This window comes from Peromyscus leucopus, chromosome 16_21 (assembly GCF_004664715.2).
Source record: "Peromyscus leucopus breed LL Stock chromosome 16_21, UCI_PerLeu_2.1, whole genome shotgun sequence".
NCBI lineage: Eukaryota > Metazoa > Chordata > Mammalia > Rodentia > Cricetidae > Peromyscus > Peromyscus leucopus.
Genome location: NC_051084.1, coordinates 74,676,778 through 74,699,907, shown reverse-complemented (window position 1 = coordinate 74,699,907; position 23,130 = coordinate 74,676,778). Strand labels below are relative to the sequence as shown.

The window sequence follows — 23,130 nt, the reverse complement described above, 5'->3', positions numbered from 1 at the left end:
AAATCAGAGTTCTTATAAAAGTTTTCAATCTCTTCCTCTTTTGTGTGTGTGTATAAGTTCATGGTGTGCAGATACATATGTGGAGGCCAGAGGCTGACACTATCTGACTTTGAGCTTGCCCATTTAGCTCCATTAGCTGGCCATCAGGGCCCTGACACCTTCCTATCTCCATTTTCCAGTTTGGGGTGCACAATGTGTGCCCTAAGGCACAGATTTTATGTGCAAAAAACTAGGGGTCAGACTCAGATTCCCATGTTTGTGCAGTAAACACTTCATTGATCAGTTCTCAACTCTCAAAAATTTTCTTCCAAAATTATTTCACTTCTCTCAAACCTTTGGTTAACTGAAGGGCTTATCAAGGTCCTTATGCCCATTATGCTTGGAGGTCAAGATCCTGTACTAAATACTCTTCTATTTGTTCTTTCTTTGAAGCAGAGTCTCATTGTGTAGCCCAGGCTGGCCTGGCACTTCCTAAGCTGGTCTTGGACTCTGAGCAGTCCTCCTGGCTCAGTCTCCTGGATGCTGACATTACAGGCATGAGCCACTGCACCAGGCTTTTTCAACTTAATCTTCAGAGAGTAGTTTGTACTGGAAGTGGTACCAGACACCGTTAATCCCATTGGTCAGAATACAGAGAGGGGTGGATCGCTGAGTTCAAGGCCAGCTTGGTCTAGGTACTTAGACCAAGGGAGAGTAGTTTGGAAACCGCTTCTCTACAAACCTCTCCACCACTCTGTCAATGACTTTACATCAGAACTGTGCATGACAGTACATCTGGAGCTTCTGAGAGAATTTCTCAGACCACATTTCAGGCCCATCCCTCTTCAGAACAGCTACTTCTCCAGACTTCTAAGATAATACCTAAGACCTTAAGAATTGTTTATCGCCGGGCGGTGGTGGCGCACGCCTTTAATCCCAGCACTCGGGAGGCAGAGTCAGGCGGATCTCTGTGAGTTCGAGGCCAGCCTGGGCTACCAAGTGAGCTCCAGGAAAGGCGCAAAACTACGCAGAGAAACCCTGTCTCGAAAAACCAAAAAAAAAAAAAAAAAAAAAGAATTGTTTATCATAGCTGGGCAGGTGGGTCTCTGACAGAGGCCAGCCTGGTCTACAGAGCAAGTTCCAGGACAGCCTGGGCTGTTACACAGAGAAGCCCCAGGCATGGGGGGGGGGATGTTCCTCATAATGTTTAATACACACTGAAAGGTCATCGTTGGGATGGGGACGTGGTTTAGTCTTGTAAAGTGCTTGCTGAGCGAGCATGAGAATGTGAGCTCCGTCCCCAGAACCCCTCCCTGTGTTTTGTTTCATTTTCTTTCTTAAAGCTATGTACAGACATACTTGCTCCTCCCTGGGGAGGTGGAGGTAGGTGGATCTCTGATGCTCACTGGCCAGTCAGTAGCTGATTCAGGGAACTCCAGTTTTAGTGAGAAACCCTGTCTCAAAAAAAGGAGGAAAAAAAGAAAAAGGAATTAAAATATAAGATGATGTGAGGTGGGGGGATGCTGGAGACATGGCTCAGTGATTAAAGACATGAATTTGATTCTTTACCTCCACATTGAGTATCTCACAATTGCCTGTAACTCTGCTTCCAGAGAATCTGATGTCTCTGGCCTCCACAGGCGCGCGCACGCGCACACATACACACACACACACACACACACCCCTTGTTAAACGTGTTTGACAGATTTTGAATAGCGGCACATTCTAAGACAATTTCCAGACAGTTAACATTAGTGTTTTTAAGTGGGCAGGTGACAGTGCATTTGAAATTGGGATAGGTACACAGGTCTATAAAGATTTTTCTTACTGAAAGTGTGGAGATGGGTGTTTTGGTTTTCTTTTTCCTTTTTACTATTAAGTAACTGTTTTCTTAGAAAAGAAGTCTGGAGAAGTGGCTGTTCTGAAGAGAGATGGACGATATATATATTACTTGGTAAGATGGGGCCAAATCTTCATACCGAATGGATTGGCAAATTCCCTGTGTTGATCACGATGCTCCATCCTAGACAGCAAAGGATGCCAAACAGCTTCCAATTTGACACCGGCTCTGCTCCAGGGGAGCTGGCTGCTTGGAGCACTGAGTTAGGCATATCAGACTGCACCACAGCTCCATGGTGAGACGCTGTGCTGTCCACTGTAGGCCTGTGGTCCAAGAGTGGTGGCCCTTAGGAGACCCACTAGCCTTTCTTAGTCACAGAGAAAGGAAACCTTGTCTCAGGAGATCCCTCTGAGTTACTCTAGTAATCTTCCCTGTCAAATGCAGAGCCACAGAATGCTCTGATCCTTTCCTGCCTGCTGTGAGAATGTGGGGTTCTTTACCTTCCACATCATCTTTGGACCCAGAGGTGTGGCTTCTTTACAGCCAGTTGGGTGATTTAGGGCCAAGCCACTACAAACCTTTTCTAGCCAGCAAACAGAGTACGGAGATACGCTAAGCTGTGGGTACTGTCCTAAAAGGCAAGAATGATGTTCTGTTAGCAGAATTACCTCTTGCTGCTTCATTTTAGGGAAACAGAAGCAGGGGAGCATGATTTCTAAATGAACAGACTTTGAAGGGGGCTGCTCGGGCAGTGTGGGCACCTTGGCACAAGTGCCCACACTTATCTGGCACAGAATTCACCACCTGCTTAAGCATGGCAATAGGCACAGCTTTCCTGTGCCGTGTGGTTTTCCTTGTTACACATCGGAGTCTGTTTCTCAGTTATTAGTGGCTTTTCCTGTGGCTACGGGACATTGTCGTCCCTGCTGAAAGTGCTAATTCTTTCCATTTCAGGGTGTGGAGGAATCTGGTGGCTTCCTCATTGGCTCCCTTTCTGGGAGGTGGAGCTAATGAGAGTTTGAATCCTTTCTTTTGTGTTCAGATTACAAAGAAGCGGGCTTCGCACAAGCCGACCTATGAGAACCTGCGGAAGAGTTTAGAGGCCATGAAGTCCCATTGTTTGAAGAATGGAGTCACTGATCTCTCCATGCCCAGGCAAGGAAACCCAGGGTCCTGACGAAGATTGAATTGATTGATTGGTTGAATCTCTAACTTCCAGGCCAAACCGAGAGTGTAGATGTAAAGGTAGACATATCCCTGCTCCTCAGAGCTCCCTTCCAACTGGCTCTGAGGCTGTAGGATAGCTGTTTTCTAGCTTAAGTTGAATGGGTCAGGGTACGTAATGGGAGGCACACACCTGCCTCAGCTCCTCTGGGGAGTGCCCTTGGTGTTCAGACACACCTGTTGAGTTCTTGAGTGGTGTTGGAAGCAGTGGAGTCCCAGAGCGGAGACAGCAGCCACAGCTCCTCGTAGGCTGCTGCCGATCCCCTCCAGTTGAGTCTGGGCCAGGGAAGTTGTCAGTGATCTCTGCCGTTTCTGCTGCTCGCCTGCTTGTCCTTCCATGGGGAGCAGTCAGGACTTGTCCCTGCTGTCCCTTTGAGAACTTAAATGACATTGGGTCTTCTGTGACCCTTTGCTTCCTCAGGAACTGGTCTCTCAGCCAAAACGCTTTAGTTCCTGTCTCCTCACGCCTTATATACCTTTCTCTGCCCAGCCATCACTTCCCTCCTAGTGCTGGGATTAATGGTGTGTGCTTCCCAAATACCGGGATTAAAGGTGTGAGATCTCAAGTGCTGGGAATAAAGGTGTGTGACTCCCAAGTACTGGGATTAAAGGTGTGTGCCACCACTGCCTGGCTCTGTTTTCTCTCCTAGACTGAGTCAATCTCATGTGGTCCAGGGTGGCTTTGAACTCACAGATCCAGACAGATCTCTGCCTCCTGAGTGCTAGGATAGGTGTGTGCCACCACTGTCTGGCCTCTATGTTTAATCTAGTGGTTTGTTCTGTTCTCTGTTCTTCAGGCAAATTTACTAGGGTACACAATATATCACCACCTTTTCCTTTCTCTTTTATTATCCTAGTAGTTTTCAGTCAGTGCTACCCAAGTTTAAGTGACTTTGGGTGTGACCACAACATCAATTCTTTTTCTTTTTCTTTTTTTTTTTCTTAAATGTACATTGGTGTTTTGCCTGCATGTATGTCTGTGTGAGGGAGTCGGATCCCCTGGAACTGGAGTTACAGACAGTTGTGAGCTGCCATGTGGGTGCTCTTAACTGCTGAGCCGTCTCTCCAGCCCATCATCCCTTTAGTATACTCATGGCTTATGTATCAGAAACTTTTTTAAAAAATCGCTATTCTTGAGGAAGTTCATTGTCTTGCTATCATGTGAAATTGGGATTTTAAGTGTCCCCTTTATCCCTAGGGCTGTTGAGGATCAGTGTCATATGAAAAGAAAAGTGTCAGATGGTAGAGCTTTACAGGTTGACCAGCAGGCTGTGACGATCTCATTTCGGCCACAGCCCACATTTCTGGACATTGCATTTTTTGCTTCCTTTTGCAAAGGTCCTCCTCTCCCTTGCATCCTCCCTAGCATTCCATTATTGTAAGTGTGTTTTAAACGTATGTGTATTTCCCGTCCACTGAAGTAAGTTTTCATGAAAGAGGGTAACTGGGCTAGTGGCCTCATGTCAAAGAATGAAATCATTAGAAAGTAATAAGAATTGCCAGCGTCGGTGGCGGCGCACGCCTTTAATCCCAGCACTCGGGAGGCAGAGCCAGGCGGATCTTTGTATGTTCAAGGCCAGCCTGGGCTACCAAGTGAGTTCCAGGACAGGCGCAAAGCTACACAGAGAAACCCTGTCTTGAAAAACCAAAAAAAAAAAAAAAAGTAATTAAAAATTAATAGGCAAGAGAAGAGATATGGCGGTCACCTAAGAACTGTTTTGAGTGGCTTCCCACTGAGACTGGACTGTCGATTCTTCATTGTGGCTGCCTGTAGGTGTGCGCCCCAGGACTGGGCCTTGCATAGAGTCTAATGGAAGGGGGAGGAACAGCCTCCCAGGTACTTTTAGGTTTTGTTTATCCACACTTGATCATAACCAAAGACCGGGAAACGTTGAGATTTCTTCTGTTTTCAGGATTGGATGTGGTCTGGATCGTCTGCAGTGGGAAAATGTGTCTGCGATTATTGAAGAGGTATTTGAGGCAACGGACATCAAAATCACGGTGTACACACTCTGAACAGATGATTTGGATGACTCGTGGTCTTTGTGTCGTTGCTACTTGGTTGTAGGACTGTAGCACCTGTGGGACCTCAGAATGGGCAGGGGACAGTGTGTGAGGGATCTGTGTCACAGGCCAGCTGTGGCTTTCTGTACTCCAAGACTGGAGGGTGCTGGGCCCACGCAGTGTGGCAGGGAACCAGTTTAGTAAGCCCACCAGGTGGGCCTCTTTTGCTCGTCCACTACCGGATTTGTTTGGCTGGCCACTAGGTGGCAGCGTTGATTCTAAAGCTCTTGCTTCTGAAGAGAAATTCCGGGAGAGGTAAACTGTTGCGATTCTTTGGCGTCTTTTGTGACTGTGCACCTGGTGCCAGTCTGATGTCATCGGAATCGTCACAGGAAAGGATTCTGGTTGTTTTGTGGTAGTTACACGTGTAGGTTTCTGCTGTCACCAAGGGGTTTGTGGAGACATGAGTGGAACAATAAACCTTTCTGTTGGGGTCACTGAGGTTTGGGCACATGTGCGTCTGTGTTCTTTGTTCTGGATCTTGGGGACAGGCTAAACCTGTGACTTAATTTTGAAGAGCCAGGGTTCACTGGGAAGAGCATCAAGGTAAGAGGTAAGTGTGGACAGGGTTGTGTCCACCTGGTTAGAAGGCGGGGGCGTGGGTTTAGTCAGGAGGCTGGCGAGGAGGGTTCCAGGTTCGTGTCTCTCCCTCCCTGGAAGATGGGAAGGTTACAGCTAACTGGATCTCAAGAGCACTGCGGTCATTGGTTCCTCTTCAGAAACTCAGGACAGACCTGTCTGGAGGGAGGAGACCGCCCGTGCTATTAGTTACTGGGGAAATAAGGACTGAAAGGCTCCCAGTGTGAGTGCTGGTTGCTCAGGAATGTGTGGTGTTTCCAGCATAAAAAACAAACAACTAAGTTTTACAGAAGGCTTGTGGGAGCACCGGGAAGGCACTGGCAACCCACCTTGGTACTTTCTCCCAAGAGCAGCAGCTTGGAAAGTGTTTCACTGGGGACAGACAAGTTCTACATGTTGCGGGGGGGTGGGGGGAGGGAGTTCATTACAAACTTAGACCAAAGCTTTTATTGGAACCTTCTCGTGTCTTTAACACTGTAGGGAGAAATGTCTTAATTTCATGAAGTAGATTAGATCAGGGTGATGGGCAGAAGATGATCTTATTTCACTGTGGTAAATCTTTCCTTCCTTTCTCCACAGACTCAGTCTGTAGCCTTAATCTTAGGCTGCCCCTCTATCCAACTACACCCCTAGCCCCTACGGAAACATCTCAGTGCTTAGTCAAATCGGTAGCTCTCAAGGGCTCCTTTGCTTTTAGGGGGATTATAGTTAATAGTTAATTTTTGTCAGGGAGCCTGATTATCAGTGACATCCTGGGCCTTGATGGGGATATTATCAAGTGACTTGGGGTCAAATTCCAGTGAGTCATCACCCATGAAACCTGAGGGAAGGAAACAGCCTGACAACAGATGAGCACAACCTTGGAAACCCAGATGAATCTGACTGACACTCAGGCGTGTGAGTGTGACTTCACCTCTGCAAAGCACTCCACAGACCTTTTGGGAAATGACACTTGCCACCACCCGGTCATGGTCTCCAAGTGCTACTTTTGGGAATCTCACAGTGTGTATGAACATTGACTTGGTTCTTTGGACCCTCTCTAGTGAGAAGGAAATTGCTTATTGCTTGGCCGTTGAGGTGTGGCTATCTCATAAAATTCCACAAGCCTTGTGACCCCCACCATATTATCTTCAGAGGAAAGGAAAAGCTACCGTTGACAAAGAATCCCAGGGGAAAGTGTTTTCTTTATTTTTCAGTAGTGCAGGGATGGAATGAGGGCCTTGCATATGCTAGGGAAGCACTCTGCTGGCAAACTAGAGGAAGTCCATGCGTGTGTCGTAGCGTGCAGACGGAGGTGAGAGGACCAACCATGGCGGTCTTCACCTTCCACCGGTTTGAATCCGAGTCTCCTGGTTGCCACTGGGTAGGCCAGGCTGGCTAGCACACCTCCAGGGATTCTCCATCTCTTACCTTGTGCTACTGCACACTGCTTTACATGGGTTCTGGGGATTTGAACCCTCGTTGCCATTTCCCCAGCCCTCAGAGGAAAATAATTGAAGGCTGGGGTCATGGTAAGAAGTCAGCCTTGGAGAGTTAGTTTCCTTATTGTCAAGACCTGACTTTACTACCCTAATGTCACAGCTTGATTCTTAGCCTACAATATCCCTGTGCCCAGTATCCACGCACTGTCCATGGGAACTTTGCACTGCCCAACTTTCTTAAAAGAACAGGCCACAAAAACCACACTATTTCCTTTATTAATGATGCTATTTTGCCTTTAAAAAAAAAAAAACACCAACAACCCAGCCCAACTCAAAACACTTTTCTTGATGTATTTCAAAGGTTTGTGCCTTGAATGTGAGGATCTTTGTCTCAGGCAGCACCCTGGGGAGGCAGGAAGAGCCTCCGCCCCCAGGTGCCCACATACAGCTGCTTTTCTTCCCTTCAATTCCCTTTCCCCCAATAGCCACATCACAAAAGATGTGACCAAATGGCGGCCTGGGTGCGCTGAGTTCTGGGAGGGAGGGCCTTGTCCAGAACAACTGGTTGGTGTCAGATGTCCAACTCCAGGTATAAGTGAGAAGACAGGCCTGTCCTGGGTGCCATCCATGTCACTGCTTCTCCGGGTGGCAGCGGGCAGACCTTCATGGAAAACAAAGCATGTTACCGAGAGCCTTGCCGACCCGACAGCCAGCCCTTTAAGATAACCAAGGCTTCTTTGTACCTTTCCGAAAGAGACCCTGGCTGTTTCCTCCAGGGCTTCCTGTGTGTTGGGAAACTCCAGTTCCAGGGGTGGGGGTGGAGGGCCCAGGGCCCCTCAAGACCACACCTACAGGGTATTTAAGGTTCATCCATAGACCTTCCATATGGTTTCTCTTCCCCTGAGATCTCCTGGGGATGCTTTGCTCATTAAATCTGGACTTTTAATTCAGCTTGAATTGGTATATTGCATTGGTGGGGTTACCCACTACCGGGGATGATTTTTCAAAACACTCATTCATCACTGTGGTTCCTGGCTGAGCTAGGGTTGGGATGTTTCCTTCTTTGCTTTGGTATGGTTACAACAGTCCCAGGGGAGATCTGCTTGGAGTCTGTTCTCTTGAGTTAAATATATGGCACAAAGATTCGGCTTGGCTTGGCTTGGCTTGAGATGGGGTTCCACAGTGTAGCTTTGTCTGGCCTAGAATGTACTATGCAGACCAGGCTAGTCTCAAACTCAGAAAGCTGTTTACCTCTGCCTCCTGCATGCTGGTCTGCTAGTCTTAAAGCAGAAGATGAAATGAGATGTATTTATTTATTGTGTGCTTCTTAGTGCACTTTAAGAAGGGCTGTTCTTTAGGGTCATTTAGACTCTGCTGTAGCTTTTCTGTTGCCTTTGACCTTCCCCTCAGGAACTTGAAAGACTCACAGATATGCACAGGGAAGTCTGCTAATGCGTTCAAGAATACTGGTCGTATCTGCATATACAAGGAGTACTATTCTTTTTTAAATTACATTTATTTATGCATATGGGTGCATGCATGTTTGGAGGTTGAAGAATAGCTTTTGGGAGTCAGTTCTCTCCACTATGCGGGTCCCATGGATCAAACTCAGGTCTTCAGGATTGGTGGCAATCACCTTCACTTGGTGAGCCATCTCGCTGGCCCAGAGAATTTTAAAATAAGCTGACTTAGACATGCACATCCCCTCATGCTCGATTATTTATTGAGTACCAGTTAAAACGCTCCGTGATTCCAGATTAAAACTTTTTAATCATCTGTGAAATTCATAATTTAATGAAAAAAAAAATCCCTGAAGACTTGCTAGTAGTTTGGGAGCTGGCAGAAGTGGCCTGTAAGTCTTCCCAGGGCTGCCAAGATAGCTCAGGTTAGACTCCTGCCACCAGGCCTGACGCTCAAATCCCAGCCCCGGAACTCACTCACATGGTGGAAGCAGAGCCCCAACTCTGGCAGGCTGTCCTCTGACCGCCACATGTGTGCCACGACATGTGCTCCCCCCCAAATAAGTAAAAATTAAATATAATTTTATAAAGTGGCATTGGGGGGGTGTTTTTGTTGTTGCTGCTTTGGGGATAGAATAAGTAGTAGCCCAGGCTGGCCTATGAGCTCTGCATTCTCGTCAGTCTACCTCTTGGTTCTGGGAACACAAGCATAGAATAATAATACTTAGATTATTTTTGTTATTGTTGTTGTTATTGTCAGTGGCGCTGGGAATTGAATCCAGTATGTATGCATGCTAGGCAAGCACTTCACAACCAGACATACCCCAGCACAAATCTTTGGGCTTTGTAAGCATTCTACCACTGAACTACATCGCCACCCCAAACTCTTGGGGTTTTTCTTTGTTTTTGACTCTTGTTTTGAGACAAGGTCTCTTTACGTAGCTTAGGCTAACCTGAGAATTGTTATAACCCAAGACAGCCTCTAACTCATGATCCTCTTGCCTCTGCCTTTGGAGTGCTGGGATTGTAGGCACATACCACAATATTCCTCTTTCCCATGAAGACTGCAAAAGAAAGCAGCTCAGGGAGGGTTAAAGTTACGCCAGTGGTCACCATTCTGGTGAGTCTTATGCTATCTAGGCAGTTACAGTAGGGGTACACACACTAACAAAAATCTTTAAGGAATTGTAAGCAAGTTCTGTATTTCTAGGCATCACCCTTGACATCTGTCATTACTGCTGTCCTGACCCAGTGTCCTGTGTTATTTTATGGTGGGAACCTACCTCATGACTGCCCACAAAGTCTCTGTCCTTTTGCTGAAAAGAATAGACTGAAAATGTGTTGGCTAGGACAGGAAGATGCAGCCTGAGGATGTCTGGGCACCCCACGTGCTTACCTAATAGCAAACACCTGCCAACACGCAGCTCCGGAACATTGAGATTTCCAGAACGTGCCTGTGAAGCAGCATCTTCTCTTAAGGGTATTAGGAGCGAGAAACATCAAACGTAAATTGAATGATCTTCATGGACACATGCTGCGCCCATGTTTTATGAATACAGCAGTTGTTCCAGAATTAAACTCGGGTAGGAGTGCAGTGAAGAGCCTTCACCATCGCTAGGTTTCGATCAGCAACTCCGGCCTTGGGAAGGGGTTCAGTCACAGCAGTTCCATGGGAGCAAAGTAGACCAGACCAAATTCAAAGGATAGTGAAGGATCTTTTACCCTCTTTCCTGAGGATAATTGGCCTGTTTCTGTGAGAGTCTAATTTACCCTCAGCAAGAGGCCAAATTGGCCTTAATTGTGTCCTAATTATTTGCCTAAACAGCTCATCTTTATTTCCAGTTTCCTATCACCTCTTGACATCTGGAGGAGGCTACTTCTGAGCTGCTAGTTCCGTTACAAACATCTCTTAACCCTTTAGACATTCTGGTATAAAATAGCTCACTACTCTCACCTGATAGCATTTGACTCTCCATGAGTTAGTTCCCTGGGTGATTCACAGTAAGAATGCCCTGGCCTTAGGCATCCACCCAGCAACCACTGAGCAACTCAAAGAACAGCCCTTTGAAAGCGGGAGAGCAGATCCGGCTAAAATCAGAAGATGAATGCAGGCCTGGAGAGACGGCTCAGAGCTTAAGAGCTCTGGGTGCTCTTCCAGAGGACCTGGCTTTGATTCCCAGCACCATGTGGGGCCTCACAAATACCTGTAACTCCAGTCCCATGGGATCCAATGCCCTCTTCTGGCCTCCTTGGTACCAAGTATGCACATGGTACACGAACACACACACAAGCAAAATACCTATATCCATAAATTTTTTTAAAGAACAAAAAAAAAAAAAAAAAAAAAAAAAAGAAAAGAAAAGAAAAAAAGATGGCAAAAGAAAAAAGCAAGAAGTTGCCCCCAAGAATGAAAATTCTGCATTACAGAAAAACAGAGGTTGTGAATTTGGGAATAGGAATCTAGGAAGTATCCACAGTAAGGACTTGGAGTCCCAGGAAGTGGAGTTATGGGTGGTTGTAAACCACCACGTGGATGTTCAGAGTCAAACCTGGGCCGTCTGTGAGAATAACCAGTGCTCGTAACTACTGAGCCATCTCTCCGGCCCTTATTTTTTAATATAGATTTGTGTATGTGTGTGTGAATATGAGCAAGTGCATTCTAGTGTCCCGAGTGCAGAAGAAGATGTTAGGTCCCCTGGAGCTGGAGTCACAGGCGGTTTTGAGCCACCCAAGTGGGTGCTGGGAATCAACTTTACAAGCGCACCAGTGCTCTTAACGGCTGAGCCACCTTTCCAAACCCAAGACGTGGATTTAGGTAGAGGGATCCAGGGGAAAGGGGATGAAACAATGTTCTAGAATGTTTCTACAACCAATTAACACAGAGGAGTGCACCCCCTTCCAACTGTGTTTCTTCCTACCTGACCTCAAGTCTTCTACCCAAGTAAACACAGAGGGCGCCAGGGCACCGGGAAACTCACAGAAGGCTGCGCTCTGCTGCCTACTTCAGGATATCTGCCAGCTTCTCCTCATAATATAGGAAGTTCTCCTGAATGTCCTCCCAGGGCTCAAAGGCCTTGGATTCACCCTCTTCTTGCTCCACAAAATTCTGCCAGATGTACTCGAAGTCCTGGGGTTTCATGATGCGCAGTTTGCAGCCAGCCTCCTTCAGCTTCTTCAGAGCGGCCTGGACCTCTGGCTCCTCCCACATGAAGAGCCGGCCCACCAGGATGAGCAGGCGCAGGTTCTTGGTCTTGCTGAGCGTTTTGAGAATTCGGTCAGCGCAGGCTGCACAGGGGCTGGAGGACACGTACCAGGTGACATTGTACTTCAGGGCCGGGTCGCAGGCCGGCAGGATGGTGTTAAAGAAAGCCTCCTCAGCATGGGCACCTGCATGCTCATCCTCCAGGTAGCCCCGGGACGCCTGCACCTGGCCTCCCTTGCTCTGAGCTTCCACCACATAGCAGAGGAAGGTCTTGTTCCGCCCAGAACTGTACTCCACGTTCCGGAACTGAAATTTAAAGAAGTTGACAGGCAGCCGCTCCCTGTAAGTCAAGGAGAGACAAGGCAGGGAAGAAGGGAACGATGAGCCCTTGTTTCTTAGACCTAGATCGGGCAGCTCTCCAAGACCCATTCATTCTTACTGAAAATGGGCTTTGCCTGTGCTAATACTCACACACACACACACACACACACACACACACATATATAGAGGGGGGCGCACAGAGGTCAGGACTGCTTACTACTCTTTGAGGAGACTTGAGTTTGGTTTGATTCCCAGTATCAATGTTCAGCGACTCACAACCACCTGTAACTCTAGTTCCAAGAGCTCTGACACCCTCTTCTGGCTTCCAAAGTCACCGGCACACATTCAGTGACATATACACATCAGTATAAAAATATTTACCCCTTAGAAACAACAAAGGTCTTTTTATGTAGCCCTGGCTGTCCTGGAACTAATATAGACCAGGCTGGCCTCGAACTCACAGAGATCTACCTGCCTCTGCCTCCCAAGTGCTGGGATTAAGACACCACTGCCTGGCATGAGAATAGCAATTTAATGAGGCAGTAGGTTGTGGAATTTCTCACGAGGAAGCAGGACAAAGATTTTATGGAGTGTTCCATGCCTTCATTTCTACTTGTAGCTCACATAGATTGCATTTTGGTCACGGAGTGGCCGATATCTCATAATACCGTGTTCTCCTATTGGCTGTTTCTCAATTGAAAGGGGTGTCACATGATCAGGGGCTAAGAATTATCTGTGAGACAAGTCTACCCGAGGGTACCACAGGCTAGGTAAGCTTGGGTGTAGTATCGGATCATTTGGCCCTTGGCCTCCACATGGCTGTCATCTAATAATAGCTAGGATGTAGATGGGAGCCATGTAAATAAACGGTCGAGAATGCTAGAACACTGCAAATGTGGACGGGAGAGGACATGGAGTGGGATGGTTAGTTTGTCAATTCCACTGCATTTAGAACCACCCTGGAGACACATCTCTGGGAATGTCTGTGAGAGTGTTTCCCGGGAGATTTACCCTCGAAGGGAAGAGCTAATTTGAATTTTAGGTACCAAACCGTGGGCTCAGGCCTCAGATTGGAGAGAAGGTGAGCAGGCCAGCATTCAGTGCTTCCGGCTCCCTGACTGGATGCCATGTGACCAGCTGCCTCACTCACGCCTGCTCTGCTTCGAAGGACATCTCCTCACTCTGTGGACCCAAAGAAACTCCTCTTCGGTTGCCTCTTGTCAGGCATTTGGTTACAGCAATGAGGACAGTCTTGGGACGACATATGGAGGGTCGTGAAAGTTAAACCTTGATTCAGGAGTCAGTACAAATGTTTTCTAGTTCTCGAAGAAAAGCATGGCATCCAGGGAAGACCTGGTGATACCAGGCTGGTGCAGTACAACTGGACACGGCCTGAGGTTAAAGAGCCCTCTAGATGTCTTTGGCAGTGGGCTTGGTGTGTAGATTTAAGGGAGAGTTATACCAGGCAGTGGATGGAATAGGAGTAGCTGGGCATTTTAAAGAACAGCGTGGCATTGATAAGGAGAGCAGGCGTCAGAGTTGACAGTGCTGTTCTTTTAAAATTACATATGTATAAACCTTTATTTATATTTATTTATTTATTGGGAGGAGGCCCTTGTGCCACATCGTGTGTGTGGAGGTCAGAGGACAACTTGTGAGCGAAGTTTCTTTCCTTCCACCCCGCGGGTTCAGAGGATCGAGGTTAGGTCATCAGGATTGACAGCAAGCATCTTTACCTGCTGAGCCAGCCATCTTGTGGGTCTCAAAGATTGTTTTTAGTTTTCTTGTTTGTGAGTACATTCCTAAAATGTAGAGCCGTATAGGTTTGGAGGCAATGAAAATGAGAGTTTTCAGTCAGGAGTGGAAAGTGCTGGCCAGAGAGCCCTCTTTCCATGTTCTGCCGGCCACAGGGGCTGGGGTGCGGCTCTGTGAGAGCACTTGCCTAGCATGAGAGACCCCCAGCGCCACAGAATAAATGTGTGATCTCTGCACCTGCTGCAGGACATGCCCTGCTAACTCACTGGGAGTGGGGGGGGCGTCTCTCCTCCTTACCTTTCCCCAGAAAGGTCAGCAGACTCCAGGGCTACAGGGGAGTCCCTTGTGTCCCAGACCTTGGCTGCTTAAAGCGAAGCAGCCGATTGGAAGAACCAGGAAGCCCCAGTGACTTACCTCCTCCTGGCCTCATCACAGAACGTCTCCACCCAAGTTCCCATGTCCCCTGCTGGCAAGTCAAGTTTCCCATATGGAGATGGATCTGTCGGAGGACCCAGCCCCAGGATTCCTTCAGGGCTATATTTAGCTCTCTAAGCACCTCCATCCCTAGCTGGAAGTGTTTATTATTTACTTAACATTTCAGCAGGAGCAATCACCTGCTGTTTTTCCTTTCCTCTTTCAAACCCTGATGGAATACTCCCCATTGCATAGTTTCGCTCACCCACCAAACCACCCTCCGGCTCTACCTGTTCCTCAGGGGTCCCCTTTCTTCCTGAAAGAGATTCCTGTTCCTGAGAACACAGAACTCATGTTTTTGGTATTTAAAGACTTGTTAGACTGCTCGCCCTCCCTGACAGGAGTCCAAGCCAGAGCCCAGAGTTGCCTTCTATGCTGGATCCTGGGGGAGGGTGGTGTTGGAAGTATTTAGGGCTATGCTGTAGGCTTGGGGCTTTAAGTAGTAGCTGCCCCATGTGGTCCTTCAGGGTTTTGTTGTTTGGTTTGCCGGTGAGCTACCCTCATCCCGCCCCCCACACCCCATGTGTAAAGCATTGCTTCAACTTTGTTAGGTGTGGCCTCACGAAGAGCAAGAATTGGGCCCAGTCAACAGTAGCAAGCTGGCTGAGTGGATGAGAACTACTTCTCGAAGAAGCCCCTCCCACAGGAACTCTGGCATTTGCCCCCTCCTCTCCTTCCCCAAGCATGAAGGAAGAGAGAACCCAGAAATCCTAAACCCATGGGAGAGGAAGAAAGGTCGCCTCTCTATAAATATCCTTTCTGACCCAGCCCTGCCCAGTCCCGAGCCCACCCCGCCCCTCTCCCTGGCAGGGCCTCTCGGCTAGCTGCTTAAGGGAAGACCTGCCGCCTACAACTCTCCTTGGCTAGGCTAGAGCCTGGGCTTGCCTGGTTCCTCTGGCTCCTACGTGGGCCTCTCGGTCAGAAGGAGCAGAAAGGTCAAATAAGGCTCTTTGGGTCTCCTATGGACTACCTCAACCAGGAAAGAGCTGCCAGAGGCCTAGAATTATTGCAGAGAGCTGGATAACATGGCTACCTCAGGCCACTGTGGAAACACAGGATACGCCATAGGGGAAGAAAGGAAGCAGGGACTCTAACTTCTCAGTTGTAAACCTTTTTCCTAATCACACAATATGGCTGAGTATTACTCTCAACCTCAGTAGATCTCACTGTTAAAGAAGGAGGGACATCCTGTCTCTCTGTGTGTAACTGTGTGATGTGTGATGTGTGCATGCGTGTTGGGAGGGCAGGCTGGAGAGTGACAACGGTGGCAGGTCTTGTTCTCTGCACCTAGTCACTTGTCCAGGTGAAGACCCAGGAGTGTGACTCCAGTGCCCTCCTTAGGCACCGCTCACACTGGGCATCGCCAGGAACAAACAGAGAAACACTGGACCCTCATACCTATTCACAAAAGAGAGTACGTCTGCCCAAGCAGGGAGAGCCAATGTGGGTGGGTGTAGTGCGTGTTGTTTCCAAGGTGCATGCTTTAAACATTTGTGTTTCCCAGGCACAGATACATAATGAAGGGGGGCAGCAGTGGAGTCCCTGGAAGCTGGTCAGAGACGGAATATCTGCCACACAGTGGCCCACGCAGTGGAGCATGCACTCGGGACAGACGGGATGTTGACTGCTTCAGTTTCCCTCACTGGACCTGTCTGTGAGCCCTTGACCGAGGGGGAGCTGCTGCTTTCGATAGACAGCCGCCTTTCTCAGACTCCCAGGGCCGACACCAGGAGAGAGGGTTAGAGATCAGGCGCTCCCCCAGCCTGCCTGGAGCGACTCAGCGCCAGCAGTTAGGTCATCACAGACTCCTCTAGTGCTCTCTCGCTCTTGCTCTCTCTGTCTCTCATGTACCCACTCTGAGACGGCCTTTCCCTCCCCCAACCCCAATAAATCTCTTGCATGAGATCTGTTGTGTGGTATGATCTTTGCGGCATACCTTTGCCTGGAGACCCACCAAGGTACTCCTGCCTTATAAACGGTGGGCCCAGTCAGGAAGAGGAGTATAGAGCAAAACAGAAGGTTCTAGAACTAAGGAGAAAAGGCTAGATTTGCAGAACTGATGAGGTTTTACCCAAAGCAAGCAGGAAGCCATTGCCTTCTCCATGGGACACTCAATCCACACAGCTTTGACCTCCCTGAAGGCCAGGGTGGCAGCTGGTGGGCCATTTCCTGTTTCCAGTAGCCCACTCTTCAGCATGCTCCAGAGGCCAGGGTGGGGATTTGTGGCATAAGGAATAGTGCATGCCTTTAACCCCAGCACTGGTGAGGCAGATGGGCAGATCTCTGTACATTTGAAACCAGCCGAGTCAAGACCTGACTTTGGATCTCCAGAACCCAAGTAAAGAGCCAAATGTGGTAGTGCCCCTGTCTGTAGCCCTGGCAGGAGGCAGGAACAGAAGACTCTCTGGCAGCCCATGGGCCAGCTAGCTGGGCAGACACTGCAAAACAAGAGACCCTGCCTCAAACAAGGTGAAGGTGGGGATCATCTCTCAAGGGAGTTCTCCTCTGACCTCCACATATACACCATGGTATGCATGCTTACACACACACACACACACACACACACACACACACACACACACACACACGGTGTTGAAGGCTCATTCCACAGACATACATGTGAGCAAAACATCCATATGTACACATACAGTAAGTAAACCTAGAAGACTGAGAAGACGTAGTTAAGAGAAAACTCATTGTGCCATTTATCTTCAGCCCACCATACCCTGTGACAGCAGGCTGTGCTTTCTACAGAAGCATACACGATTCCACACATAGAAGGGTGGCACTAGGTAGGTCCAGGATCACCATGGCAGAGATGGAAAGATGGAGATCGTGTTGTCCTAGAGCACCCCTGTGCTTTCTGCAAGGGAATGCTTGGAAATTTCTACATGCTGAGAACTGCAAGTCTCTTTATATTCTCTGCATTAGAAGCCCTCCCTCCAGCTCACTTCCTGTTACAGCGCCTGGCAGACAGCCTAACACACGAAGTGCCCATTCATTAGTCCATTCATTTATCCTACAAATATTTATTGAGCACCAATTGAGAGCTAGAGATAAAGCAGTGAGAGAGAGTCATTGCTTTCCTGCAGGACAGCTACCCTAATGGAAATAAGCACTAAGTGCACAATTCATAGGTGGCAAATATTCGTGAATATAAAAGTCCTCGTTATGGTTTGCTTGAGGTAGTGCTATGCTCTGGAGTCACAAGGTCCTGAGGTTCATGCCCTATGACTCTGACTAGCCTCGAGCAAAGTCCCTGTCCCTCTGAGGTTTATTTTTCTATATGCAAATAACTGAGTAATCCAACCTCCCAGATTTTGAGCAATAGTAGACACTTAATAAGCTATAGCTAGTACTGATGCATGATGCCGTCTCTAAGCCTCTAAGAGTTATACCTTTCAAAGAGCCACCCTGAGTTTAGGCAAACCACAGAAAGAGGAACTTCCGGAATTGAGACAAATATAACCAGCTTTCTGAGAGAAAGAGGGAAAAAAAATCCCCAAGTTGTAATGTGTCGTGATTTTTCTTTTTACATAATCATCATAAAGCGCCTGCGTGCGTGCGTGCATGCGTGCGTGCGTGCGTGCGTGCGTGCGTGCGTGCGTGTGTGTGTGTGTGTGTGTGTGTGTGTGTGTGTAATTGCACATGATATGTGGTGTGGACATCAGTCTCTGTATGTCATGCCACTTGTTTGGAGTCCAGAGGACAATTTTGTGAAGTTGGTTCTTTCCTTCCACCTTTACGTGAGGTCTGGGACTCAAACTCAGGCTGCCAGGCTAGCATGCAAGCTCCTTTACCTGCTGAGGCATGTTGCAAGCCCAGCGTTTGCTAATTTCTCTCATGTAACCCCTGCACTATGGAGATCTCAAAGCATGAGTGGAAATCCCTGGATACAGGATGGGGAAGAGATGGGCAGAATCTTCTCTCCAGAAGGGAGGATCTGGCTTCAGCACACCCTATGGCTTTAGACCCTTTTCCAGAATCTTCTGCCATCTTTCTTGTCCTTGTGCTCAGGTCTGCTTTCCATCTATCTATCTGAAGCACCCCATGTAAACAGAATCACCACAGACAAATCTCTCTCCTCGTGCCTCTACAAACCCTCCTTGCTTCAGACTGTTCCTGAAATGTGTTCTCTGCTCTTCTAGCTTCAGCCCAAATCTAAGGAGCATTTTAGAGCCATCCCCTGTGGAGCCAAGACTAGGGAAGGAGCGACTTCGCTGGCCCTCTGGAAAGGGAAGGAGAGGCCAGCCATCTTTCCCGGTCCGGAGAAGACAAGGCCACACCTCTGGGCTATTTTAAGTATCTGTTTATCCAGAGAGGCCTAGAGGACAGATCACCACAGCTGTTGCCTGTGTCCAGGAAACACTCAGAGCTCCACCTCCATCCAGAAGTGCTCTCTGAGACCCAGAACTGTGCCCCTCTGTGCCCCTGTCTTTGAGCCTTGGGTCATGGAAAACCTGTAACTCTCATCGCCATGGGAGACGACACTTGGCTGGGAGTCCAGAAACCTGTCACTTCCTGGTTCTTTGGTCTTAGGTATATTGTTCAGTTTCTCTGAGTCTGTTTCTCCTCTCTCTCTGCATTATGAATAAGCATTCTCTTGACTGTGTTGTGAAGCCTTAGACAAATGTCGGTTACTTCCGAGACCTTCAGGCTCCACTGCCCTGGGACTCCAGTGCATGTTCAAGTCAACAGTCTAATTTTGTTGTTGGCTCACCTTGCCCCTGTACCTGGGAGATCAAGAGCTGCAGAGAGTGGAAGGCATGTGTGTAACCCAGGACAGCATGGTCCAGCATGCTCATGTGTCAGTAAAAGGATCCTCTGCCATAGGCAAGCCACTGGAATTGAGGACTCTGCTGGCCTGTTTGCCCTAGGCTTTCCCTGTGTCTATATTAGTCTGTGCCCAGCTGTTCCCTTAATCCGAGGATGAGAGCAGGATTAGCTGGGTGAGCAAGAGTGAATGGAAGTTCAGTGGCTACTCACGTCTCAGGAACCAAGCTACATTTCCCCTGGGCTCTCTTAGAAGTCAGAAAATATCTGAGCAGGAAGGGACATTAAGAATCAAGTCAGGTGAGCTTCCTCATGTTAGAAATAGGAAAATGGAGGCCACGCCTAGGGCATTGCACATCAAGCATAAGACAGCAGCAAGTCCAAACTACTCTCCAGGGCTGCTTCTCCCCATGAGAGCATCCGTGGCTTTGTTCCCCCTGAGAATCAGTGTGCCTCCACCCAGTCTTTGCACATTGCCGAGCCTGCCATGAGAAGCCCCGTGCAGGGGGAAGCCTGCCGCCTGCCCCTCCTTACTCCCTGCCTTGACCTAGCAGTGTCTTTCTCTCTCGGAATAGAGAGAGGTGAGGAGGAAGGCTGCTATTGTTCATTTCTGGAGATGGGACAATCTGGACAAGAGGGGACCCTGAACATGGCTCTCCCTCAGGGACCTGCAGACTGTTTGATCTGGGCACAGTTGCTCCGGGCTGTGTGGAGCCTGTGGGACAGCTCCTCTGGGTAGAAGCTCCTAACGTCTGCACTCCGGGAGATGACGGTCCTGCCAGGATCTTCTCACCACACTCCTTGGGGGTGGGTCATATGCACAGGGACTGGTGTTACCCAGTACCTGAGGCAAGTCCAGATGGCCCCAGGGCTCTTTCTCTCTCCCTCTCCACAGCATCCATGCCACCACCATCCCTCTTGAAGCTTCTCTCAGCAAGGCACGATTCTGCCTTTGCACACGTCAGAAACTGCCATGATTCTGTGGGTCCCTTTCTCAGAGGCACTCCCCATTCCCATCTCCCACTGATTACAGAGTCTAAAGTGTCACCTCAAGAAGCCAAGAGTAGCTGGACCTGGTGGTACATGCCTTTAATCCCAACACAGAAAAGGAAGGGGCAGGAGGATCTGTGTGAGTTCAAGGCCAGTCTGGTCTACAGAGTGAGATCCGGGTCAGTCAAAGTTACATGGTAAGACCCTGCCTCAAAAAAAAAAAAGTCAAGAGGCATTTGCCGCCCTGAAGCCCCTGCTAGGATGTGGGCCACAGAGTTTGAGCCTGATCTTGGCCCTGTTATTCCCCTCCTAACCTTCCGCAGCCTGCTCAGACCCCCACACTCTCCCAGGCAGGAGACCCCAGCCCCCACACAAGGCTCACCCAGTGACGATCTCAAAGGGCGGCAGGTCGATGAGCTCCTTCAGCTTCTCAGGGTCTTCTAGGTTCTCCAGATCTTCTCCATTCTGGGAGGCTGGCGCTGCAGCCTCAGCGACCTCTTCTTTCTGAGCCATGGAGGGACAGTGGCTGAGAAGTGGAGGGGCTGTGAAGCCAGCTGGAGCCTGGAGGCAGAATCCCAAGCAGCTGTCAACAGCTCAGCTTGGCTGGGGATGACCAGAAGACCAGGCTTGGTGCTCTCGCCCGCCCTCGGCTGCAGGCTTTATAAGCAGGGCCCCCACCCCTCCCTGGAGCTGTCTCCCTCATCTTTTTTTTTTAACTGGATGACTGTCGGTGACGGGGGGGGGGGGGGGGGGAATGGAAACTCTGGCCATGCTTCTTCCCCTATTTATCAGCAGGCAGACAGGAAGCTGGCAGGTGTGGAGGGCTGGGCCAACTCTTCCCCACCTCTCTCTCCCCTCTCACCTTGTGTTCTCAACAGAGCTTTTGGGGAGAAGCCCTCACAGTGTTTTAAACAGGATGAGAGCCTGTGGTGGTACAGGAAATTGTAGAGACCCCGGCCATTCCTGTTGGGGGGTCTGGGAGGGCACGAGATAGAAACCAATGCTTTGAAGTGAGAACGTCTCTTGCTACTTCATGCTGCATATGTTTGTTGTGAGTCCTGGTTGCCACAGCAATTGGCTGCTGGTCTTTTTTCTTTTAAAGATGTCTATGTGTGTGTATGTGTGTGGGGGTGTGGGGGTGTGTCTGTGAGAGCATATGCTTTCCTGTGTGTATGATGTCCAGAAGAGGACACCAGGAGTCTTCCTCTATTGCTCTCCACCTGTTTCTTTGAGGCAGGATACCTCCCTAAAGCTATGCCTCACTTGTCTGAGTTAAACTAGAAATCAGTGAGCCCTGTCATCCTCAGGTTTCTGCCCTGCTCCGTGCAGGGTTTACAGGTGTTTCAAGGCCACCCAGCTTTTTCTGTGGGTGCTGGGATCCAAACTCTGGTTTTCATGATTGAGGACCAAGTTCAATCATCTTTCTGGCTGCCAACCACTAATCCTACAGCCTTAGGGTGCTCAGTTTACCGAGTTCCAAAGTTTCTAAATGGGCCTGCTAGCGAGTTTAGTGGTTTACCTGTAAACGTGTATTTAAGACTCTCCATAGCCATGGGAGGTAATTCTTGCCACACTAAACATGGGGACACAGAGACTCACAAAAGGGTTAGGGTGCTTACTTGAGGTCATAGAGACCCAAAGTGGATCTGGTAGGATTAAAATCCCATTTAGTGCAAAGGGCAAATGTTCAGCCTTCATCCCCTGCATCAGGCCTGTGCTCATCTGACAAACGTGTGCTGAGCAGATGCTCTCTGCCAGGAACTGTTCTGGGCACAGAGGTGCAGAGCAATCCAAAGAACGAAGCAAAGGAGAGCCCTGCTCTCGGGGAGCTTGCGGGTGTCAGCGGCCAGACAAGCTAAGTCAAATAAGTGATAGGTTTTGGTAAGTGCTGGGGAAAACAGGCAAGGATTGTTCCAACAATGACCAAGGGTGAGATTACATTTTAGAAAGATGTTTACTTCTTATTTGTTTGTCTATTTGTTTATTTTTTGAGACAGGGTCTTGCTATATAGTCCGGACTATCCTGGGACTCTGCTTGTAAGACCAGGCTGGCCTCAAACTCAGAGATTTACCTGGCTCTGTCTCCCAAATGGTGGGGTTAAAGGCATGCACCACTGTGCCTGGCCTTTCTTCCTATTTATTTATTTATTTATTCATTTGTTTGTTTGTTTGTTTGTTTGTTTTAAGACAGGGTTTCTCTGTGTAATAGTTGTGGCTGTCTTGGAATTTCCTCTATAGACTAGTCTGGCCCTGAACTCACAGAGATCTTCATGCCTCTGTCTACTAAGTGCTGGGATTAAAGGCATGCACCACCATGCTGGGCTTGGCCCTTATTTTTTATTTTTAATTGTGTGCTTGTGTGTATGTCTCTCTGTGTGTATATATGCATGTGAGTGCAGGTGCCTGCAGAGGCCAGAAGGGGGCGTCAGATACATTGGAGGTGAAGTTACAGGAAGTTATGAGTTACCCATGGGGGTACTGGAAACTGAACTCAGGTCTTCTGCGAGAGCAAAATGTGCTCTTAACCACTTAGCTACCTCTCCAGCTTAGATTAGATTTTAATAGGGAAGGACTTTGGAAGAAACAGGGAGCGCTGGAAAGTAGACAAAGGAGGCATTCATACGCCTATCTAAAGGGAAAGTTCCCAGCAGAGGGGGAGGGGGTAGGTGAGGAGGGAGTGAAAGGTGTGTGCAGGGGTTTTTTTGGGGTGGCTGCAGAGGTTCTGAGATTTCCTGCTACGTTTGAGGAAGTAACACCACCACCTGAGTGGTTGGAGAGTCTTAGGAAGGAAGCCGGAGGGAGAACAGAATATTGCTGTGGGATGCCTTTCTGTACACTGTGAATATACGCTGTTCCCATTGGCTAGTAAGTAAAGCTGTTTTGGCCTATGACAAAAATCCATGTATGGTCAGGCAGGAAATCCAAGTAGAGATACAGAGAAAAGAAAGGTGGGGTGAGTGAGACGCCAGCAGCCCGCCAAGAATGTCAAGCAAGATGTCAGCAGACTGGTAACGCCACAGCAACGTGGTGGCTTATAGATTAATAGGA

General features: G+C 48.7%; 2 protein-coding genes across 2 annotated transcripts in view; one reads left to right on the top strand and one right to left on the bottom strand.

Annotated features, from left to right (window-relative positions):
- The window catches only part of Oard1 (O-acyl-ADP-ribose deacylase 1), a 16,981-nt gene extending 11,423 nt beyond the window's left edge, over positions 1–5,558 (top strand). Inside the window, exons 2-4 of the mRNA XM_037199581.1 lie at positions 1,875–1,933; positions 2,862–2,974; positions 4,957–5,558. Of these exons, the coding sequence (XP_037055476.1) occupies positions 1,875–1,933; positions 2,862–2,974; positions 4,957–5,059 (275 nt within the window). The 3' untranslated portion in view covers positions 5,060–5,558. The remainder of the gene's footprint in view (positions 1–1,874; positions 1,934–2,861; positions 2,975–4,956) is intronic.
- Positions 5,559–7,364: 1,806 nt separating this feature from the next.
- Apobec2 (apolipoprotein B mRNA editing enzyme catalytic subunit 2) lies at positions 7,365–20,730 on the bottom strand. The gene is made up of 3 exons (XM_028859949.2): positions 20,465–20,730; positions 11,546–12,109; positions 7,365–7,768 (listed from the first exon to the last, which is right to left on the bottom strand). The coding sequence occupies exons 1-2, from the start codon at positions 20,593–20,595 to the stop codon at positions 11,566–11,568; spliced, it is 675 nt and encodes a 224-aa protein (XP_028715782.1). The 5' UTR covers positions 20,596–20,730; the 3' UTR covers positions 7,365–7,768; positions 11,546–11,565.
- Positions 20,731–23,130: the final 2,400 nt, after the last annotated feature.